This window comes from Pipistrellus kuhlii, unplaced genomic scaffold (assembly GCF_014108245.1).
Source record: "Pipistrellus kuhlii isolate mPipKuh1 unplaced genomic scaffold, mPipKuh1.p scaffold_m20_p_2, whole genome shotgun sequence".
NCBI lineage: Eukaryota > Metazoa > Chordata > Mammalia > Chiroptera > Vespertilionidae > Pipistrellus > Pipistrellus kuhlii.
Window position 1 is genome coordinate 174,282,091 of NW_023425515.1, and position 17,366 is coordinate 174,299,456.

Genomic DNA, 17,366 nt, shown 5'->3' on the forward strand with positions numbered 1-17,366 from the left:
AAATTGTCCTAGATTTAACCAATGGAAGCCTTTTCTGTCTGCCTCCAATTTCCTTCTGACATGGCCCTATTTTTAAAAATTTTTTTTAAAGCATTTACATACTCAAAAGGTATTCCAGGATTATCTTTTCTTTCCCCCGTCTTAGAACTAGTCATTGAGCCCTCATGCAACAGCTCTTGGTATGGCTCATTGCTACCAAGGTAAAACTGTTTCTATACCATGTCAGCGGATAGAATCAATCAATCAATCAATCAATCAATCAATCCATAAAATACATATACACACTCGTGACCTGGTGCACAGATTTGCGCACATTGAAAGGATATTAATTAGATGGTGGCAGGTGGGGCGGGACTCGGGGAGACGGGCCTGAGCAAGATGGGCCGTACATGCCCTGGATTCAACCTCCCCATGATCCCTCCCCAGCTGGCTGCAACTGGGGTGGCACAGCAGCAGAGTGAGTGGGATCCCTTCGGCAGGTGGGGTCCCTCAGCTTGGCCTGAGGGGAACAGGCCAAAACTGGCTCTCCAACATCCCTGGAGGGGTCCGAGTGGGAGAGGGCACTCTGTAAAGTTGCTGTCACACCTTGCGTGGAACACAAACACAGTGTGCAGTAAACAGATTCGGGGCTGGCAGTGCCCCAGCAACAACATAACCCACGGCCGAAGGTGGAATCGCCCGGCTCCACGGGGAATTGGGCTCCTTCTTCTCCCCAAGAACCATCATTGCCAAGTCACTGCAGCTCGGCAGCTCCTGCATTGAGCATTTGCCCCCTGGTGGTCAGTGCATGTCATACCTACCAGCCGGTCAGTCAGTCAGATGGTCACTTACCCTTTTATTTATATATAGATACTCTTATCACTATATACAACTATATCTATCTGTCTAAACCTATGAGGTCAAACCAACTCTCCCAATTTCAATTCAACATCTCAAGGTTCTTCCTAGCCTTCTCCCTTTCCATGTTCATAAATCCTTTCTCAAACAGGGAGAAATCTGGTTCCCATTATGCTCAATATATGTATACTTATTTCTCAATCATTTAACTTATTTGCACAATGTGATCAGTCTCCTAACCATCCCAGCCACTCACTGCCTCACTTGCTCTGACGCTGCGCTGCTTCACTGAGGCACCTCTCACAGCAGGCTTCCACGGCTCCAGGCACACATCACCTCCTCCATGCTCTTACTTCCTCAAACACTAATGTCTCTATGCAGAGAAGGGCAAGTAAATAAAGATGGGAAAATAAGGGTGAGAATCTGTCTTCAGTTAAATTTAAGATGTTTACATTCATTGTAATTTAGAGCTTATTTCTGCTGTTATTTCGCAATTTCTACTTACTGTACTCCCCTCCCCACCTCCCTGCTGCTTTCCACTGAGTAGCAATGGATAATTTTCTTCTGTTTAAAAGGTAACACATTCTACTTTTATATGGCTGAGTGGTACTCCATTGTATATATGGATCACAGCTTTAATTGTTCGTTGAAAGACAATTAGGTTGTTTCCGTATCTTGGCTATGGTGAATAAAGCTGCAATGAATATAGGGGTACATATATCTTTACTTAACATTTGAAAGCCAGGCATAAATGATAAATTACTATTATTCCACTTTGTGAGAAAAACTGAGGCACAGGGAGGTTAAATAATTTACAAGCTATACAACCAGTAAGTAAAAAAACTAGCATCCAAAACCTTGGATCTTCCATTCTGAAACAATACCTCTTATATTTTTTCAATGATAGTAACATATGATGATATGGACAATTAGAATTGGGGGTATTCTTGCTTAATTCTTTCCTAAAATTTCAACTCAGTACCACAGGGAACCTTTCCAACATGGAAAATTAAATTCTGAATTTAACAGAAAACTGGGATTGATTAGCAAAAATTCATTTTACTTTGGACTTTTTAGAAAAGTTCTTTTTTACAAAATTAGTAATGCTACAAGGGCAGTTTGATAGAAAGTTTATATGGAGTTGAAGGTATAGTTGTAAAGATAGCTCTAAAATCTAAGGAAAATACCATTTAGCCCCACATTCCCAAATTAAATATGTAAATATTCTTAAAATTGGATATATTCTTTATCCTAATTCCACAATTTCAAAATTGAATAAACTGAATGGATGCAAGCTTTGTAAATCTCAAAAAAGTTTGCCTGAAATGAAATATATACAATATACCTGATATTTCTAGCTTTCAGGGTTTTGAATATGTTAATAAATTAACTAAAAATGGGAACAAGTTTTTTGATACAAGAAAGAAAACAACCAAAAAGACTGTAATGAAACAATATGTTTACTGGACTGAGTAAATACCAAATAATTTATTTTATGAAAACTGCTTTCTTTGTTATATACCATCTGTTGGTCATACCAATATGGTCAAACAGAAAAAAAATATTTTAAATTATTTCAAGAAAATTATAAAGAAAAAGAGTAACTCACCCATCAAATACAAATATACTATTTTATTCTAAAGGAATATTTCTGTGGTTTCTGCAAGGGAACCCAAAAATGGTTAAAAAAAAAAAAAAAAAAAAAAAAAAAAACCAGAAAAGGATAACTTAGTTGTTTCTCTGTGTTTGATTTTTTTTTTTCCCTTCTGGAAAAAAAAAAGTAATTTTACATAATTATAATTTTCAAAAGCAAATAATTGGACACATATCAACAGCTATGCTTATGAGGAATGACCAATATTTTCTTATATGAATTAATCTAGGGTATGAACAACTCTGTGATTTAATATGCAATTTAAATCCCAATATAGTCATTTACGTGGGGTATTGGCTGTTCTCAGTTAAAAAATACAGATTTTTTCCCCTCTCTGGTGTTTTATAACAATTTCTCTACTGTGCCAAGAATATTTGTTTTTCATACAACTTCAGAAAGGGAAATGTTAGTGTTTATACAAAACATAAAATGAATATATTGGGGACTATTACACCTGAAGTTTCTGGACAGTTTATTGGCAGACTTATGAGACAATTCAATTGTTTTTCCTCCATATTAAACAAGGTCTGGAAGTAAGAAATCTTCCAATCAGAGATGACAAACACAGATGGAATTAAATCATACAGAACTGAGGCAGATTTACTTCTTTACACAGTTCTCATAACAAAAATGAAATTTGTCACAGGCCGAGGGACAGAACCATCAAGCACACAATGTCAAAAGGCCTAGTTTTAAATTTTTATTGTAGTAAAAATGACTTTCATTTACTTACTAAAAAAAAAACAAAAACCTGCCGCTCCCACCTAAAAAATGGGACATATTGAAAAGAATTTCAAGGTTAAAATTTCTAAGAGGCTTTGGACTTCTCTCATTTCTATAAGGGTCAAATTAATCTCTACTAAATAAGTTTTGTGATTATCCAACATCATAAAAGCTTCGATTCAAAATTTTGTGGGGAAGAAACTGAGAATGGAGATGAGAGAAATGGATAGGTATGTCAAACACACTATGACTTGCAATCCTCAGAAAACCATTAAAACAGCTAGAGTTTGGAATAATGCTATAAGAACCTGCTTATGACCATGAAAGACAGTCAATGTCTGTATCCTAGCCCCATTTTCAAGTTCTTTAGGACAACAAGGTCATCTTCCAAATGCTTTGTATAGGAACATACTAAGATCTTTCCTATCATAATTCTGATAGCTAAATAATACTGTGTCTTTGTGGAATCATCCACAGCTTTGACAGTTAGGGGAGAGACTATCCTTTTTGCAATGACTCAGGCCTTCAGAAACGGTGCTAAAGACAAAATAAGAGGAATTATTTAGGAAATAGGAAGATAAAACAATGAAAGGAAAGCTGCCATTTGGGGATAAAATGAAAACAAAAGGAGAACCCCCATTTCTGTGCACCATAGCTCATGCCATGAGACAGCAGCAAAAAGGCTGACACCCAGAGAAGTGGGCATTTTAGTGGGCTTTCTAGAAACATTTCAAGACACCTCAGGTCTAATGGCTCTACAGTACTTCTCTGTGTGTAACTGGACTGCAGAATTTCAACCCCTTTACCTTAATTTACCCACATCGACCCACAGCTGAGACGGCTAGACCCAGGAAGGAAAAGGACAGCATTCTGGGAACAGCAGGGAAGGCCTTGCTTCCTGATGCGAGGGCCAACGGCAAAGCACAGAGGCTTCGATCCTTCACAGAATTGGCTTGGCAGTGAAAATGAAAATCAAGACCCCTTCACTCTCTACCTTATAATAAAAGTTCAGTATTTTTATTGGGTCTTCAAGTCTGGGTCCCACAGTCCTCATCTGATGTCACTCTTAGCTCTGTACTATTGCTCCCCTAACTTTGACATAGGGCTCCTCCAATTACCATATTGCAGCCAAGGTTTCACTCCAAAGTTACCTCCCTAAGGTCTAAGGTTACTATGGCAGAGTTTTATATAACTGTTTTTCCTTAAAAATATTCCACAATTTGTTATTCCCGAACAAAATAAGACTATGCACCACTCGGAGAAATTGGTTAGTCATTCTGAAGATGTCTAAGAACTATATCACTGCCAAAGAACATTTCTCAGTTCACATTCTTTCCTTCAATTTTCATTTGTACATCCACTCTGTGGTTCACGAGTTATCTATTTTCCATTATGTTATAATCAAGTCAAGGAGACTTGGACTTATACATCGTTTTCCAAAGCTTGGATGCATTCACAGTTTGGTGCATACCAATGTGTATGAAAATAGGAACCCCACTTCTGCTTTAATCTGACAATTCAACATCAGAGTCTTCAGCTTTGGCTTTGGCAAGTTCTTCATGCACCTCCCTCACCATGAGAATACGTGTCAACATGGTGTCCAGAGTCCCAGGGTCTATCGGGAACGTGGAGTACCACATGGGGCTATTCGGGACACAGGAACGCTCAGGTTGAAGGTAAAACACATCATTCCTCTGCTTCACACTTTCAGAACTATCCACAGGAAAAAGAGAAAAAAGAAAGAAAATTGGGAATCAGAGGGCAGAGGTAATACATAACTACTCTTTAATGTAATGGCTCTCAACTTTGCTCTGCTCTGATTTATATCACAGATCAGCAACGTACACACACGGTTTATAAACACTTACCCCAGGAGCAATCTATAACTCCACATCTTTTCTCCCACACTCAATATTGGTTTGGAAGTGAGTCTAATGTTAGTAGAAGTCACAGTGTAAATCCTTCACAGACTTTAGTACTTACATTCTTAGGAGCAACAAATTTAACTAACATGTTATACTATGGCTGAGAACCACATTTCCTCAGCACCCACAACCTGGAATGAACCCTATGAGCTCTCAATACACATTTTCAAAGGGCAAACAGTCATCGTATTTCTTTGAGAGAAAAGTGCATTGGTGTGATCTTATAAGTCATAAAGTTTCTGTAAGAAAAAGATCACTCAAAAATTTCCAAGACCTTAAAAAGAAATTGTTTTTTGTACTTAAAGTTTTAGCAATTTAAAAACTCCTCTAAATATCTTTTCTATTAAATAATAAAATCACAGCAATTCAGCCGGGACCGATTTGGCTCAATGGATAGAGCATCGGTTTGGGGACTGAAGGGCCCCGGGTTCGATTCCGGTCAAGGGCATGTACCTTGGTTGCGGGCATATCCCCAGTAGGGGGTGTGCAAGAGGCAGCTGATCGATTCTCTCTCATTGATGTTTCTAACTCTCTCTCTCCCTTCCTCTTTGTACAAAAATCAATAAAATATATATATTTTTAAAAATCACAGCAATTTAGATAACAGTTGCAAAGATCAAACGATGGCAAGGATTCTTATTCTTGCTTTTGAAGAGAATTTTGGGAAAAAGATTATCAAGGTAAAGCAATTTGTTTCTTAGTTCAAAATACAGACAGATACAAGAATGGGAAAATAATGAAATAGGAGGTAAATCCATCTTTAGACTTTGACTTTAGTCAGAGGTGAGCTACATTTCTGATATTCAAGCATCTGAAATCCAGAGTATGTTAACTTCTTTTTGAAGAGTATTATATCTAGTTCAGGGAAAGAGTACTTACCATTTTGACAGGTAAAACTCATAAAGTCTGACAGGGCATCTTAGTGGGTTGTCCGTATTCTCTGCCATTTCTACACCCACCGGAACCTCATCATCTTCATTTCGTTTCCTTTTGCCAACAGTTAGTTTATCTTGAGGCAGGAAATAATAATAAAAAATTACATTTTTCAAGTATCAAGACACCCAAGCTTTGCTTCCCTCCCCTTTTCTTTCCCTTACTCATTCAACAAGTATTTACTGGGCACCTATGGAGGTGCTAGATATAATTTTAAGTTCAGGGTTAACAGCATTGAACAAAGCAAAGTCCCTGTCCTGTAAGTTATTTTCCCCAGCTCACCAAAGTAGGGGGAACATGGTGAAAAGCACTGTGCAAGAGAGTCTGTCTCAGTTCTGAGCCTGATCTGAAGAGATTTTATCAGGCACAGGGTTCTTAAGGGTTTCAGGTGCTCTTCCCCTACGGTGGACATTACGATGGAAATGTTCACCTCTTTAACTAAAAATATTTATACTCTCCTGGCCGGGTGGCCCCACACATCAAAAGGCTGGGGGGTTTGATCCCAATCAGGGCACATACCTAGGTTGTGAGTTCCATCCTTAGTTGAGGTGCATATTGGAAGGAGGCAACTGATCGATGTTGATGGTACTCTCACACACTGATGTTTCTCTGATTCTCTCTCTCTGTTTCTGTGTGTGTGTGTGTGTGTGTTTGTGTTTCCCTCTCTCTCTCTCTCTCTCTCTCTCTCTCTCTCTCTCTCTCTCTCTCTCTCTCTCTCTCTCTCTCTTTCTCTCTCTCTCAAATAAAATAAAAACATGCCCTCAAGTGGAGGATTAAAATAAATAAATAAAGCATTTCCACAATCGGGCATCAGTGCCCTCTGGACATTTGTTAAAGTTTCTTTTATTTGTCATAGTATTATAAGAAAAGGAACCTTTGCTGGGAAAAGAAACTCTCAATAAAGTGAGCATTTGCTAAGAAAAGAGCAAATCCTTTCCCCTAACAGAACACTGCAGGGCCAAGTGTGAAGACATGGCAAGTGAGCTCTTTCTTTTCCACTTTCCCATTCAATAGTCGAGAGAATAATAGGTGGGTCTGAGGACTCAGGAAAAAGGCTTTCTTTTTCCTTTTCTTATAGTTGCTCTTACCAGCACATAACTTTCCCCGGCTTCCTGCATTAATTATTATTTAAACAACAATTCGCTCTAAGTTTTCTACTTAGAGGCTACCTAAATAAGGAAGACTTTGTTAGTTACTCATTCAGAAAAGAAGCTGAACTTATTACAAATCTTATTAGGCACCCGAGATGAGAAAACAGGGAACTGTTACCTGACTGCCTCTCTTCCCCAACCGATATCAATTAAGAACACAAAGTAAGCCATTTATGAACAAATAGAAGGAAATAGGACAGACGTGGTGAACAAGCAAATAAATCTTAGTATTTTCTAAAGTAAAGGAGGAAAAAGTTAACACAAAAATAAAAATCACAATTATTCTTTAAGATTTTACTTTGAGTAATTTTAAATTCTCACATTCAAAATATATATTTCACTCTTTTAAAAAATATATTTTATTGATTTTTTTTTCACAGACAGGAAGGGAGAGGGATAGAGAGTTAGAAACATTGACGAGAGACAAAAATCAATCAGCCATCTCCTGCACACCCTCCACTGGGGATGAGCTGGCAACCAAGGTACATCCCCTTGACCAGAATCGAACCTGGGACCCTTGAGTCCACAGGCCAACATTCTATCCACTAAGCCAAATCAGTGAGGGCTATATATTTCACTCTTATCCCAAGAAAGTAACAACTGGCCGAAACCGGTTTGGCTCAGTGGTAGAGCGTCGGTCTGCGACTGAAAGGTCCCAGGTTCGATTCCAGTCAAGGGCATGTACCTGGGTTGTGGGCACATCCCCAGTAGGGGGTGTGCAAGAGGCAGCTGGTCGATGTTTCTAGCTCTCTATCTCTCTCCTTTCCTCTCTGTGAAAAATCAATAAAATATATATATATATTTTTTTTTAATATATTTTTATTGATTTTGTACAGAGAGGAAGGGAGAGAGACAGAGAGTTAGAAACATCGATGAGAGAGAGTCATCGATCAGCTGCCTCTTGCACACCCCCTACTGGGGATATGCCCGCAACCAAGGTACATGCCCTTGACCGGAATCGAACCTGGGACCCTTCAGTCCCCAAGCCGACGCTCTATCCATTGAGCCAAACCGGTCTTGGCAAAATATATATTTTTTTAAAAAGAAAGTAACAACTGGATTTTTGGAATTTTAGAACTTATAAATTTGGTTAAAATCAATAAATTTCATACCATAACCCTTCTAATAAAATTGTCATCGCTGCTATTATTCTACTGTGTATAAAAGCAGTAGACTCTAGAACAGCTTTAAAGTTTCTTCAAACTTAACATCTTATTGTCAACTAAAAAGAGGTACTCTGGTCTAAAAAGACTTAGAAACAGAAAATTTAAAAGTTAAACAGATTCCTTTAACTAGTAATTGACCCATCTGTTACCCCTAAATCAGTGATTCTCAACTTAGCTGTATATTTGAATTCCATGGGAGGTTTTAAAATAAGGATTATTTGAGCTCTACCAATGCTATCAGAATGTCTCACTTAAAGGCCAATGAAAGGAAGTGATTCCTCTTATTGTGAGAAAAAGCCTTGAACCTAGCCATGACATAGAGCATTTAAATGTTAAACAAAAGCCACACAGTTACCCCTCTGCAATGCGTTTCCATTTGAATACTGAGACTTCAACAGAAATCTTCCAAACTTCACCACACACCTGGTTCTGACTCTGGCTTCTGTGAAGGTGGAAAGAATCTCAGATATGTCATCTTAGTACTGTACTTCAAAAGCCTGGTCCGTCTCATCACATGGGCAAAGGAAAGCTTCAAGTGCTCAGCAACATTCTTTAGTTGAAAGTATTTGGTATTGAAGAAAAGAAGGGTGTTCAAGAGGACAATTGGTGAATAAGCGCCCAGCTGTTTGCACTCCCACAAATGTTCTTCTTCAATGCGAGAGAACATGTAACCTGGACCGAAGAAGGGGGTGGGGGATGGGGGAGAGACAGCATTGAGCTCCTGATAAATAAAACAAGAAGTTCCTAAAATTCTCAGACAAGACATGACACACACACACACACACACACACACACACACACACACACACGACTGACTGTTCCTCTCTTTCCCCCTCCTTCTTTATACAGAAAAACAGAGAAGGCACTACAAGGAAAAGGTAAGATGATTGCACACTGAGCATTCTACTGAAACAGCTTAAATCTACTGCTATTGTAGACCAGGAGCCAGCAAACTTTTTCTGTAAAGAGCCGGATAGTAAATATTTTAAGCATTTTGGGCCATATAGGCTCTGAACAACTTTGTTGTTGTAGAAGGTAAGGAGCTGCAGACAAAACATAAACTAATAGATATGGCTGTAAGTACCATGAAGTTTATTTATAGACACAAATTTGAGTTTCATATAATTTTCACATGCCTCACAATATTATTATTCCTTAGAGTCCCCCTGCCCAAAAACCATTTAAAATGTAAAAACCATTTTTAGCTGATGGACCACATCAAGAAACAGGCAGCAGGCCAGATATGGTCCATGGGCCACAGATTGCAGACTCCTGTTCCAGTTCAATACGCTTCCTGTTAACTGGTTCAATTTTATTTAGGTAAGATTTTAAGAAGGCAGATAGTGCCCCCCTTCTTCCAATGCCCTCTTACTTTACTCTTGATTTTAGCCAAGATAAAGGCTAAGAAGTGATCCTCCTCTTAGTTTAAATTCTGAGGAGCCTAAGACTGGCATGGATTAGGGGTTTGTCCCATGACTTATGGTCAAAGACAATTAAAGATCAAGATTTAAGTATCAATAACCAATTCAGGGTACTTTATAAACAATTAAAGAAGGCCCACTGCTAACAGGTAGAGTCCAGAAGTAGAATATGTGGCAGTTACTACTACAGCATGCAACAATACCAGCATTACCAGAACAAAAACAGTTTCTACAACTGTAAATGGAACCTTCAGTAATTTTTTAAAATTTTTCAACAGTTAGTAGTATGTATACGCACACTGTTTGGAAGGTACAGTTTCACTAAAATCCTATATAATAAAAAGCTAATATGCAAATCGACTGAACAACAGAACAACTGGTCACTATGACACGTACTGACCACCAGGGGGCAAATGCTCAATGCAGGAGCTTCCCCCTGGTGGTCAGCGTGCTTCCACAGGGGAAATACCCCTCAGCCAGAAGCCGAGCTCATGGCTGGCAAGTGCAGCGTCAGTGGCTGGAGCCTCTACCACTTCCATGACAGCACTAAGAATGTCCGACTGACTGAGCAGACCTAAACCGGCAGTTGGACATCCCCCAAAGGCTCCCGGACTGCGAGAGGGTGCAGGCTTGGCTGAGGGACTCCCCCACAAGTGCACAAATTTCATGCAATGGGCCTCTAGTAATCAATGATTAACCCAAGACTTTCTCCTCAGGAGTTCCAATACATTACAAATCAGGACAGAAATAGAAAACAAACAATTTATAAAAAGATAATCTTACAACTTAAGTAATTTTAGAAAGTGTATCATGAAAAAAAAACAAAAAATTAATCATCCTACCATTAGGAAGTATTGTAGGTTCCCATATTTTCAAGAGTTTGGTAAGTTCAATCATAAATCTGGAATAGGGCTCTGTAAAAATGTTATCTATTCTACCATTTTCAAACAGGTACTACAAGAGAATAAAAGTGGAAACACATGTTGATACAAAGAGAAGACTTTTTTTAAAGATTATTTTAGCTAAAACTTATGTTATTAACCAATGTCACCCCAATAAAATTTTTTAATATAAACATTTTTTAAATTATTTTAAAGAACATAGGTTACCCTTTATTTTTCCCTTACAAAATTATAAACCACTTTTTAAAAATTTTTTATTAAATTATTATCTGTGTACATACCTTACCATTCCCCCCCCCCCCTTGCCCAAAATTATAAACCACTTTAAGGATAATTGTTAAAATACCAGGATCCCAGCTAAAGGCCCCTTTCACACAGAATGACATCTCAAACACTGAGCTCATAAGGTAAAATTTTCTATTTTGTTTGTAAGACACAAAGTATACAGAAAAATTCTAATAAGTATCTTTATTCAGTTAATGAAATTGATGTATTAAAAATTGGTCCTAATTTGTATTTCCCAAATAATTTTTCTAATTCACGGTAGGATCTACAGGTGTGCTCTCAGAAGTTTTTGTCAGCCTAGCTACAAGAACACTTCCTGAAATAATACAGTTAGCTAGTGTCAAGTGACCCGAGGATGCCCAAATTCAAAAACTATTTGGAGTGTTCTAATGACAGTTCTCAACTCTTTGCCCACAACAACAGCCTTCAAAAAGTTCAAGCCTAGCCGAAACTGGTTTGGCTCAGTGGACAGAGCGTCAGCCTTCAGACTGTAAAGTCCCAGGTTTGATTCCGGTCAAGGGCATGTGCCCTGGTTGCAGGCACATCCCCAGTAGGGGGTGTGCAAGAGCCAGCTGATTGATGATTCTCTCTCATTGATGTTTCTAACTCTCTATCCCTCTCGTTTCCTCTCTGTAAAAAACCAATAATATATATATATATTTTAAAGTTCAAGTCTAAATGTAGGATGTAAAACTGCTAATTATAACCATCAAGAACCATATCACATACCAAGCAACAGCTTGGGTAAAGTATTGTTAAAAAAAAAAAAAAGCATTTTGAGAGTACAGATCAGATCAGATAAAAATCACTCAGGGGAAAAAATTTGCATTCACAGAGTAACACTAGATAGCATTTAATTATATGTTAAAATTTTTATGCGTTTTTAAAATTTGGTATTTAAAATTTATTTGAAAAGATGCTTGATATTATTAGTCATTAGGGAAATGCAAATCAAAACCAGAATAAGATACCACTTCATACCTACCAGATGGCTATTTAGAAAACAAATTAACAAAAATTAGGTGTTGGCAAGGAAGTAGAGATAATGGAACTCTTATACATTGCATTGGAAACATGCAATGGTGCAGCCATTGTGGAAAATGGTTTAGTAGTTTCTGAACAAGCTAATAAGAGTTACCATATGATCCTGCAACACCACTCCTAGGTATATACCCCCAAAGATTTGAAAACAGATATTCAAACAAAAACTTGTACATAAATATTCATAGCAACACTCACTATTCATTATAGCCAAAAGGTGGAAACAACTCAAAGGTTCATCAACATATGAATGGATAAGCAAAATGTGATATATCCAACAATGGAATACTATTCAGCCATTAAAAAGGAATGAAATACAGATTCATGCTACAACACTGATAAACCTTAAAAACACTATATTGAGTGAAAGAAGCCAGGCACAACTTTACTTATATGAAATACTCAGAATAGGCAAGTCCATGTAGAAAACAGATTTATGGTTGTCAGAGACAAGATGGAACAGGTAATGAGGAATAATTGCTTAATGGGTAGAGGATTTCCATATAGAGTGATAAAGTTATATAGAACTAAATAGTGGTGATGGCTTCACATCATGAATGTACTTAATGCCACTGAATTATACATTTTTTATGTTTTGTGTATTTTCCCATAATATAAATATCAATACTACACATATAGTTTGGCAAGTTACTTTTACTCCTTAAAATGTATGTCTGTAAGAATTTTCCATGTTAATATCTCTAGAAGCAACTCATTCCTTTTTTTCGTTGTATAGTATTCAATAGTATAGACATATTGATTTAAACATCATTCTTTTAATGAACATCTAGGGGATTTCCATTTTTTGCTGTTACAATGTTATATTGTAAATACTAGTATATGCATATACATGCCTCTCTTTGGGGAGAAATAATAATCAAAGGGTTTACTAGACTGAAGAATTTATATAATTTTGAGACTTGATAACCACTGTTAACTTGCACTCTGAAAAGGGCCTCCACCACTGCACTTATCTTCAGTAACGCTTGTATTATCAAATTTCTCAATCTTTCACATTTTTTATCAGAGAGAAGAAAAACTTTCCCTGATTACAGCTCAACACCTTTTTATATTAGAGAAGCAGTCCAACATGGTGTTCATAACAACAGACTCTGAAACAGAACTACCTGGGTTCACATCTGGCCCCACCATTTACTACTTTTGAGACCTAAGGTAAGTGCCTGAAGTAACAGTTCTTAAACTTCATAGGGCCACACTGACACATTAGTGAGTTAATATACGAAATGGATTTATATTAATACATAGCATGCATAGTACATGATTGTTAGGTGTTCATGGTACATTCTGTCTATTAGCAATCTGTTGTTTTTCTTCTATTACTTGCCTGTTTCTTTTGCAATTATCACCTTCCCAGCTAATATCAACAGTGGTGGCCCAGGTGTTACCATTATATTTTTATGTATTTTCAAAATTCTTCACAATTGGCATGATTATTTTCATAATCCAAATGAAGAAGAGAAAGCACATTTGAGATGCCAAATAAGTACCCTTTTCACATTTCTTACTGTTATGGAAAGTTTATTTCTTGTCAAAATAAATAAAAGTTTTATAATATTTACTTCTTGTAACAATTATCTGACAATCTGTTAACTTATGGCTTCTTTTTTAATAGCATTATTATATGAAGTCATTTATTAATATCAACAAATAAGAGTTGATAAACATACTAGAAAAAAATTTCATACTTTTAGTATTTGTTTCATAAATGAGTATTTCATATACAGAAGTGTAAAAAACTCAAATGTTTTTTACTGAAATCATGGCAATGATCTAATATTCAAATTATTAGAATATTATTAACTGCCGCCGGGACCGGTTTAGCTCAATGGATAGATCGTCGGCTTGGGGACTGAAGGGACCCGGGTTCGATTCCGGTCAAGGGCATGTACCTTGGTTGCGGGCATATCCCCAGTAGGGGGTGTGCAAGAGGCAACTGATCGATGACTCTCTCTCATCGATGTTTCTAACTCTCTCTCTCTCTCCCTTCCTCTCTGTACAAAATCAATAAAATATATTTAAAAAAAAAAAAAAAAGAATATTATTAACTGCCTCAAAACATGTTATTTCTTGACATGTGCAGTGGTAAAATGACAAAATGTTCTTAAGATCCAAAATATAAATGTCAAGATTACAGGAAGTATGCTAAGAATCTTCACTATTTTTACCTAAGCAAAATGCATAAAGGGCACATACATCCTCAGTGCTTAATAAACTTGGTTGAAGAATATATAAAAGTCCTCTCATAAGGTAATTTTTTTCATTTACAGTGTAGAAACTAGATTAAATTATAGTAACAAAGGTGTCATTTTAATTTTGTGGAAAAATAAATGGTGCTTTCATAATTAACTACCCATCAAAATATTATTCATCAGAAATATATTGATATACAAAATTAATTTCAGATTAAAGATGTCAATATAAAATAATATTTTAGACAAAAAATTATGAGAATTTTTTATTCAAGTAGGAAATCATCCTAAGCAACAAGGAAAACCCAGAATTTATCAAGAGAAATTGAACTATGTAAAAAAGGAAAACTTCTTGAAGGGCAAAACATAACATAAAAACCAAAAGACAAAAACATACTAGAAAATTTTATTTAAAATGCTTATACTATACTCTGGTTTCTCTTCAGATCGCATAAATCTTTCGCCTTTTTAAAATGCTTATACTTAAGTAACTATCCCAAATATAAAAGATTCTTCAGATTGAAAGGAAAAATTCAAATGACCAACAACATAAAAAGACATTCTGATTTATAAAAGTTGGAAAAAATGGAGTCTTTTTTTAAAACTCAGAATAAATATTAAAAAGGAAGAGTGGCAAAGAAGACTCAAGAAATGGGCACTCACTCACACTGCTAATAAAAGTGTAAATGACAACCATTTGTACGAACAGAGCTAACTGTCTCAAAATGGTCTAATCTGCCATCTTGACCTCTGGGTGAATCTGAACCCTTGACTTCCTCCCCTTCCCCAGAGTGAGCTCTGGAATATACACACAATCGTCACAGGCTTTCCATTAGTTCTGCCTATAGGGGTGAGTCGCCCATGATGTTAACTATCTAACTGGCTCTGACAAGGGATCCTTGGATCACCCAAGCATTCTCAGATCTAGGAGATATAAGCACATGGTCAGAGGGAGGTGGAAGGCACAGGAGTCCGCTTCATCTTGCTGCCACCTAAGACTGAATTTCTGTAGATAAGTTCCCTATTAAACTCTTTCAACCGACAAGGTGGACTTGTTTGCCTTGTTCTTTGGACTTTGGGTTTCTTAAGTGTTTGAGGGCCACTTTATATATATGAACCTTTCACAAAACACCATTCTGAAAAGTAATCTGAAAGTATCTTAAAACTGGAGAGAAAATATATATAAATATGCTATAACCTAGAAACAAAAGCACCAATTCATTAGGAACACAAACAAAATATATTTTCTTTTCACAAACAAAAAAAATTTATATATTTTTTTCAGTAACAAAATATCGACTTAAGCACTGTTTGTCAGAGTAAGATGGAGGAGAATAATCTGAATATAAAAAAAATAAAAGGCTGAATAACTGGCATATTTATACTTAGCAATATTATGCAAATTTCTTTTTTAAAGGAAAAAAGTTCTAATTATAGTCATCTGGAGAGATACACAGGTTGAGAAAAGCAAACTGTAAAAAATGTATATGGCCGAAGCCGGTTTGGCTCAGTGGTAGAGCGTCGGTCTGCGGACTGAAAGGTCCCGGGTTCGATTCTGGTCAAGGGCATGTACCTTGGTTGCGGGCACATCCCCGGTAGGGGGTGTGCAAGCGGCAGCTGGTTGATGTTTCTCTCTCATCGACGTTTCTAACTCTCTACCTCTCTCCCTTCCTCTCTGTAAAAAATCAATAAAAAAAATAAAAATAAAATAAATGTATATGGTATGGGTTCCATTTTGCTAAAAACTAAGCAAAACAAAAATTATTCAACATATATAGGTGAATAAGGTACAGCACAGGAGAAGGTGGAGAAGGACACTTCTGCTGCAGCACTGTTACCTTGGGAAATGGGAATGGAGGGAGAAAAATTTTTCCTACGGTTACACTGGGCACACATTACTTACCTAATTAAAAAACAAAACATTGCCCTATCAGGTTGGCTCAATGGATAGAGTGTTCGGCCTGTGAACTGAAGGTTCCCGGGTTCAATTCAGGTCAAGGGCACATGCTGGGGTTGTAGGCTCAATTCCCAGGGTGGTGGTATGCAGGAGGCATGCATGATGCAGCCGATCAATGGATTGATCAGTGATGTTTCTATCTCTCTCTCCCTCTTCCTACCTCTCTTCTGAAGTCAATAAAAATAAAACTTTAAGAATGAATGCTTAGAGAATCCAAGATGGCTGCTCGGGTAGGCAACTAGCCGCAGCCGCACACAACAATTTCAACAAAATACAACTAAAATATAAAATGGACATTACCCAGAACTACAGGAAAGTCGAGTGACTGGAAATTCTACAAGAAGCAAGGAGAAAACCAGAAGGAAGCGCGGAGGAGCTGTAAAAGCCCAAGGTACGGAGACACGCGGCGCGCGCGGAGAGGACAGAGCCGGAGAGGAGGGAGGCCGAGTGCCTGGCTGGCGGTCCCAAGCGGGAAGGAGAGAAAAGCTCCGACTGTGCTGGGCCCAGCTCCAACTGCTCTGAACCCCAATTCTAGGCCAGACCCAGGGGACCCAGGCTCATCCATAGGGAGCCGGGCTGTAAGGCGGGACTCCGGGGAAGCGGCAAAAGGAGGTCCCGGAGGCCCGCACACTGCGCACAGAGAAGGGACGGCCAGCTGTGCCGAGGGATTGCCCTGACGGGAAGGAGACAGGGGCTCCAGACTGCTCTGAACGCCACCTCCAATCCCACTACCAACTGACCTGAACCCCAATACCGGACTCATTGGGGGAGAGCATAGACAGTTTGGCAGCAGGCGAAAATCGAGGGCACCTTTCTCTCAGAGGCGCTCGCAACAAGTACTGAAGGACCCTGAGTCTCAGGAGTCGCATAGGGCAGGGCTGACGGAAGCCAAGGCTGTAGGCTCCACCCTGAAACCCCGCCCCATCAGGAAAGCTGCCTGCGAAAATGCCTAAACCAAATAGATCACAAACGAAAGAAATGGAGGACAAAAAGCGACTGGATATAGAGTTCAAAACCACACTTAAAAGGTTGTTCAAGAATCTCCTAGAAAAGGCCAATAAAATAAACAAGACCTATGAGGATATGAAAAGTGATCAACTAGAAATAATAAGGGATCAACAAGAAATAAAACATACATTGTCTGAAATAAAAAATATTTTA

General features: G+C 37.8%; 1 protein-coding gene across 18 annotated transcripts in view; it reads right to left on the reverse strand.

Moving 5' to 3' along the window:
* Positions 1-2,279: 2,279 nt before the first annotated feature.
* The window catches only part of ZMYM4 (zinc finger MYM-type containing 4), a 135,265-nt gene continuing 120,178 nt past the window's right edge, over positions 2,280-17,366 (reverse strand). For all 18 annotated transcript variants that reach the window (XM_045584872.1, XM_036444171.2, XM_045584862.1 and 15 more), the window contains 4 exons: positions 10,653-10,764; positions 8,813-9,061; positions 6,019-6,148; positions 2,280-4,927 (listed from right to left, as the gene is read on the reverse strand). In XM_045584872.1, the coding sequence (XP_045440828.1) occupies positions 4,720-4,927; positions 6,019-6,148; positions 8,813-9,061; positions 10,653-10,764 (699 nt within the window). In that variant the 3' untranslated portion in view covers positions 2,280-4,719. The remainder of the gene's footprint in view (positions 4,928-6,018; positions 6,149-8,812; positions 9,062-10,652; positions 10,765-17,366) is intronic.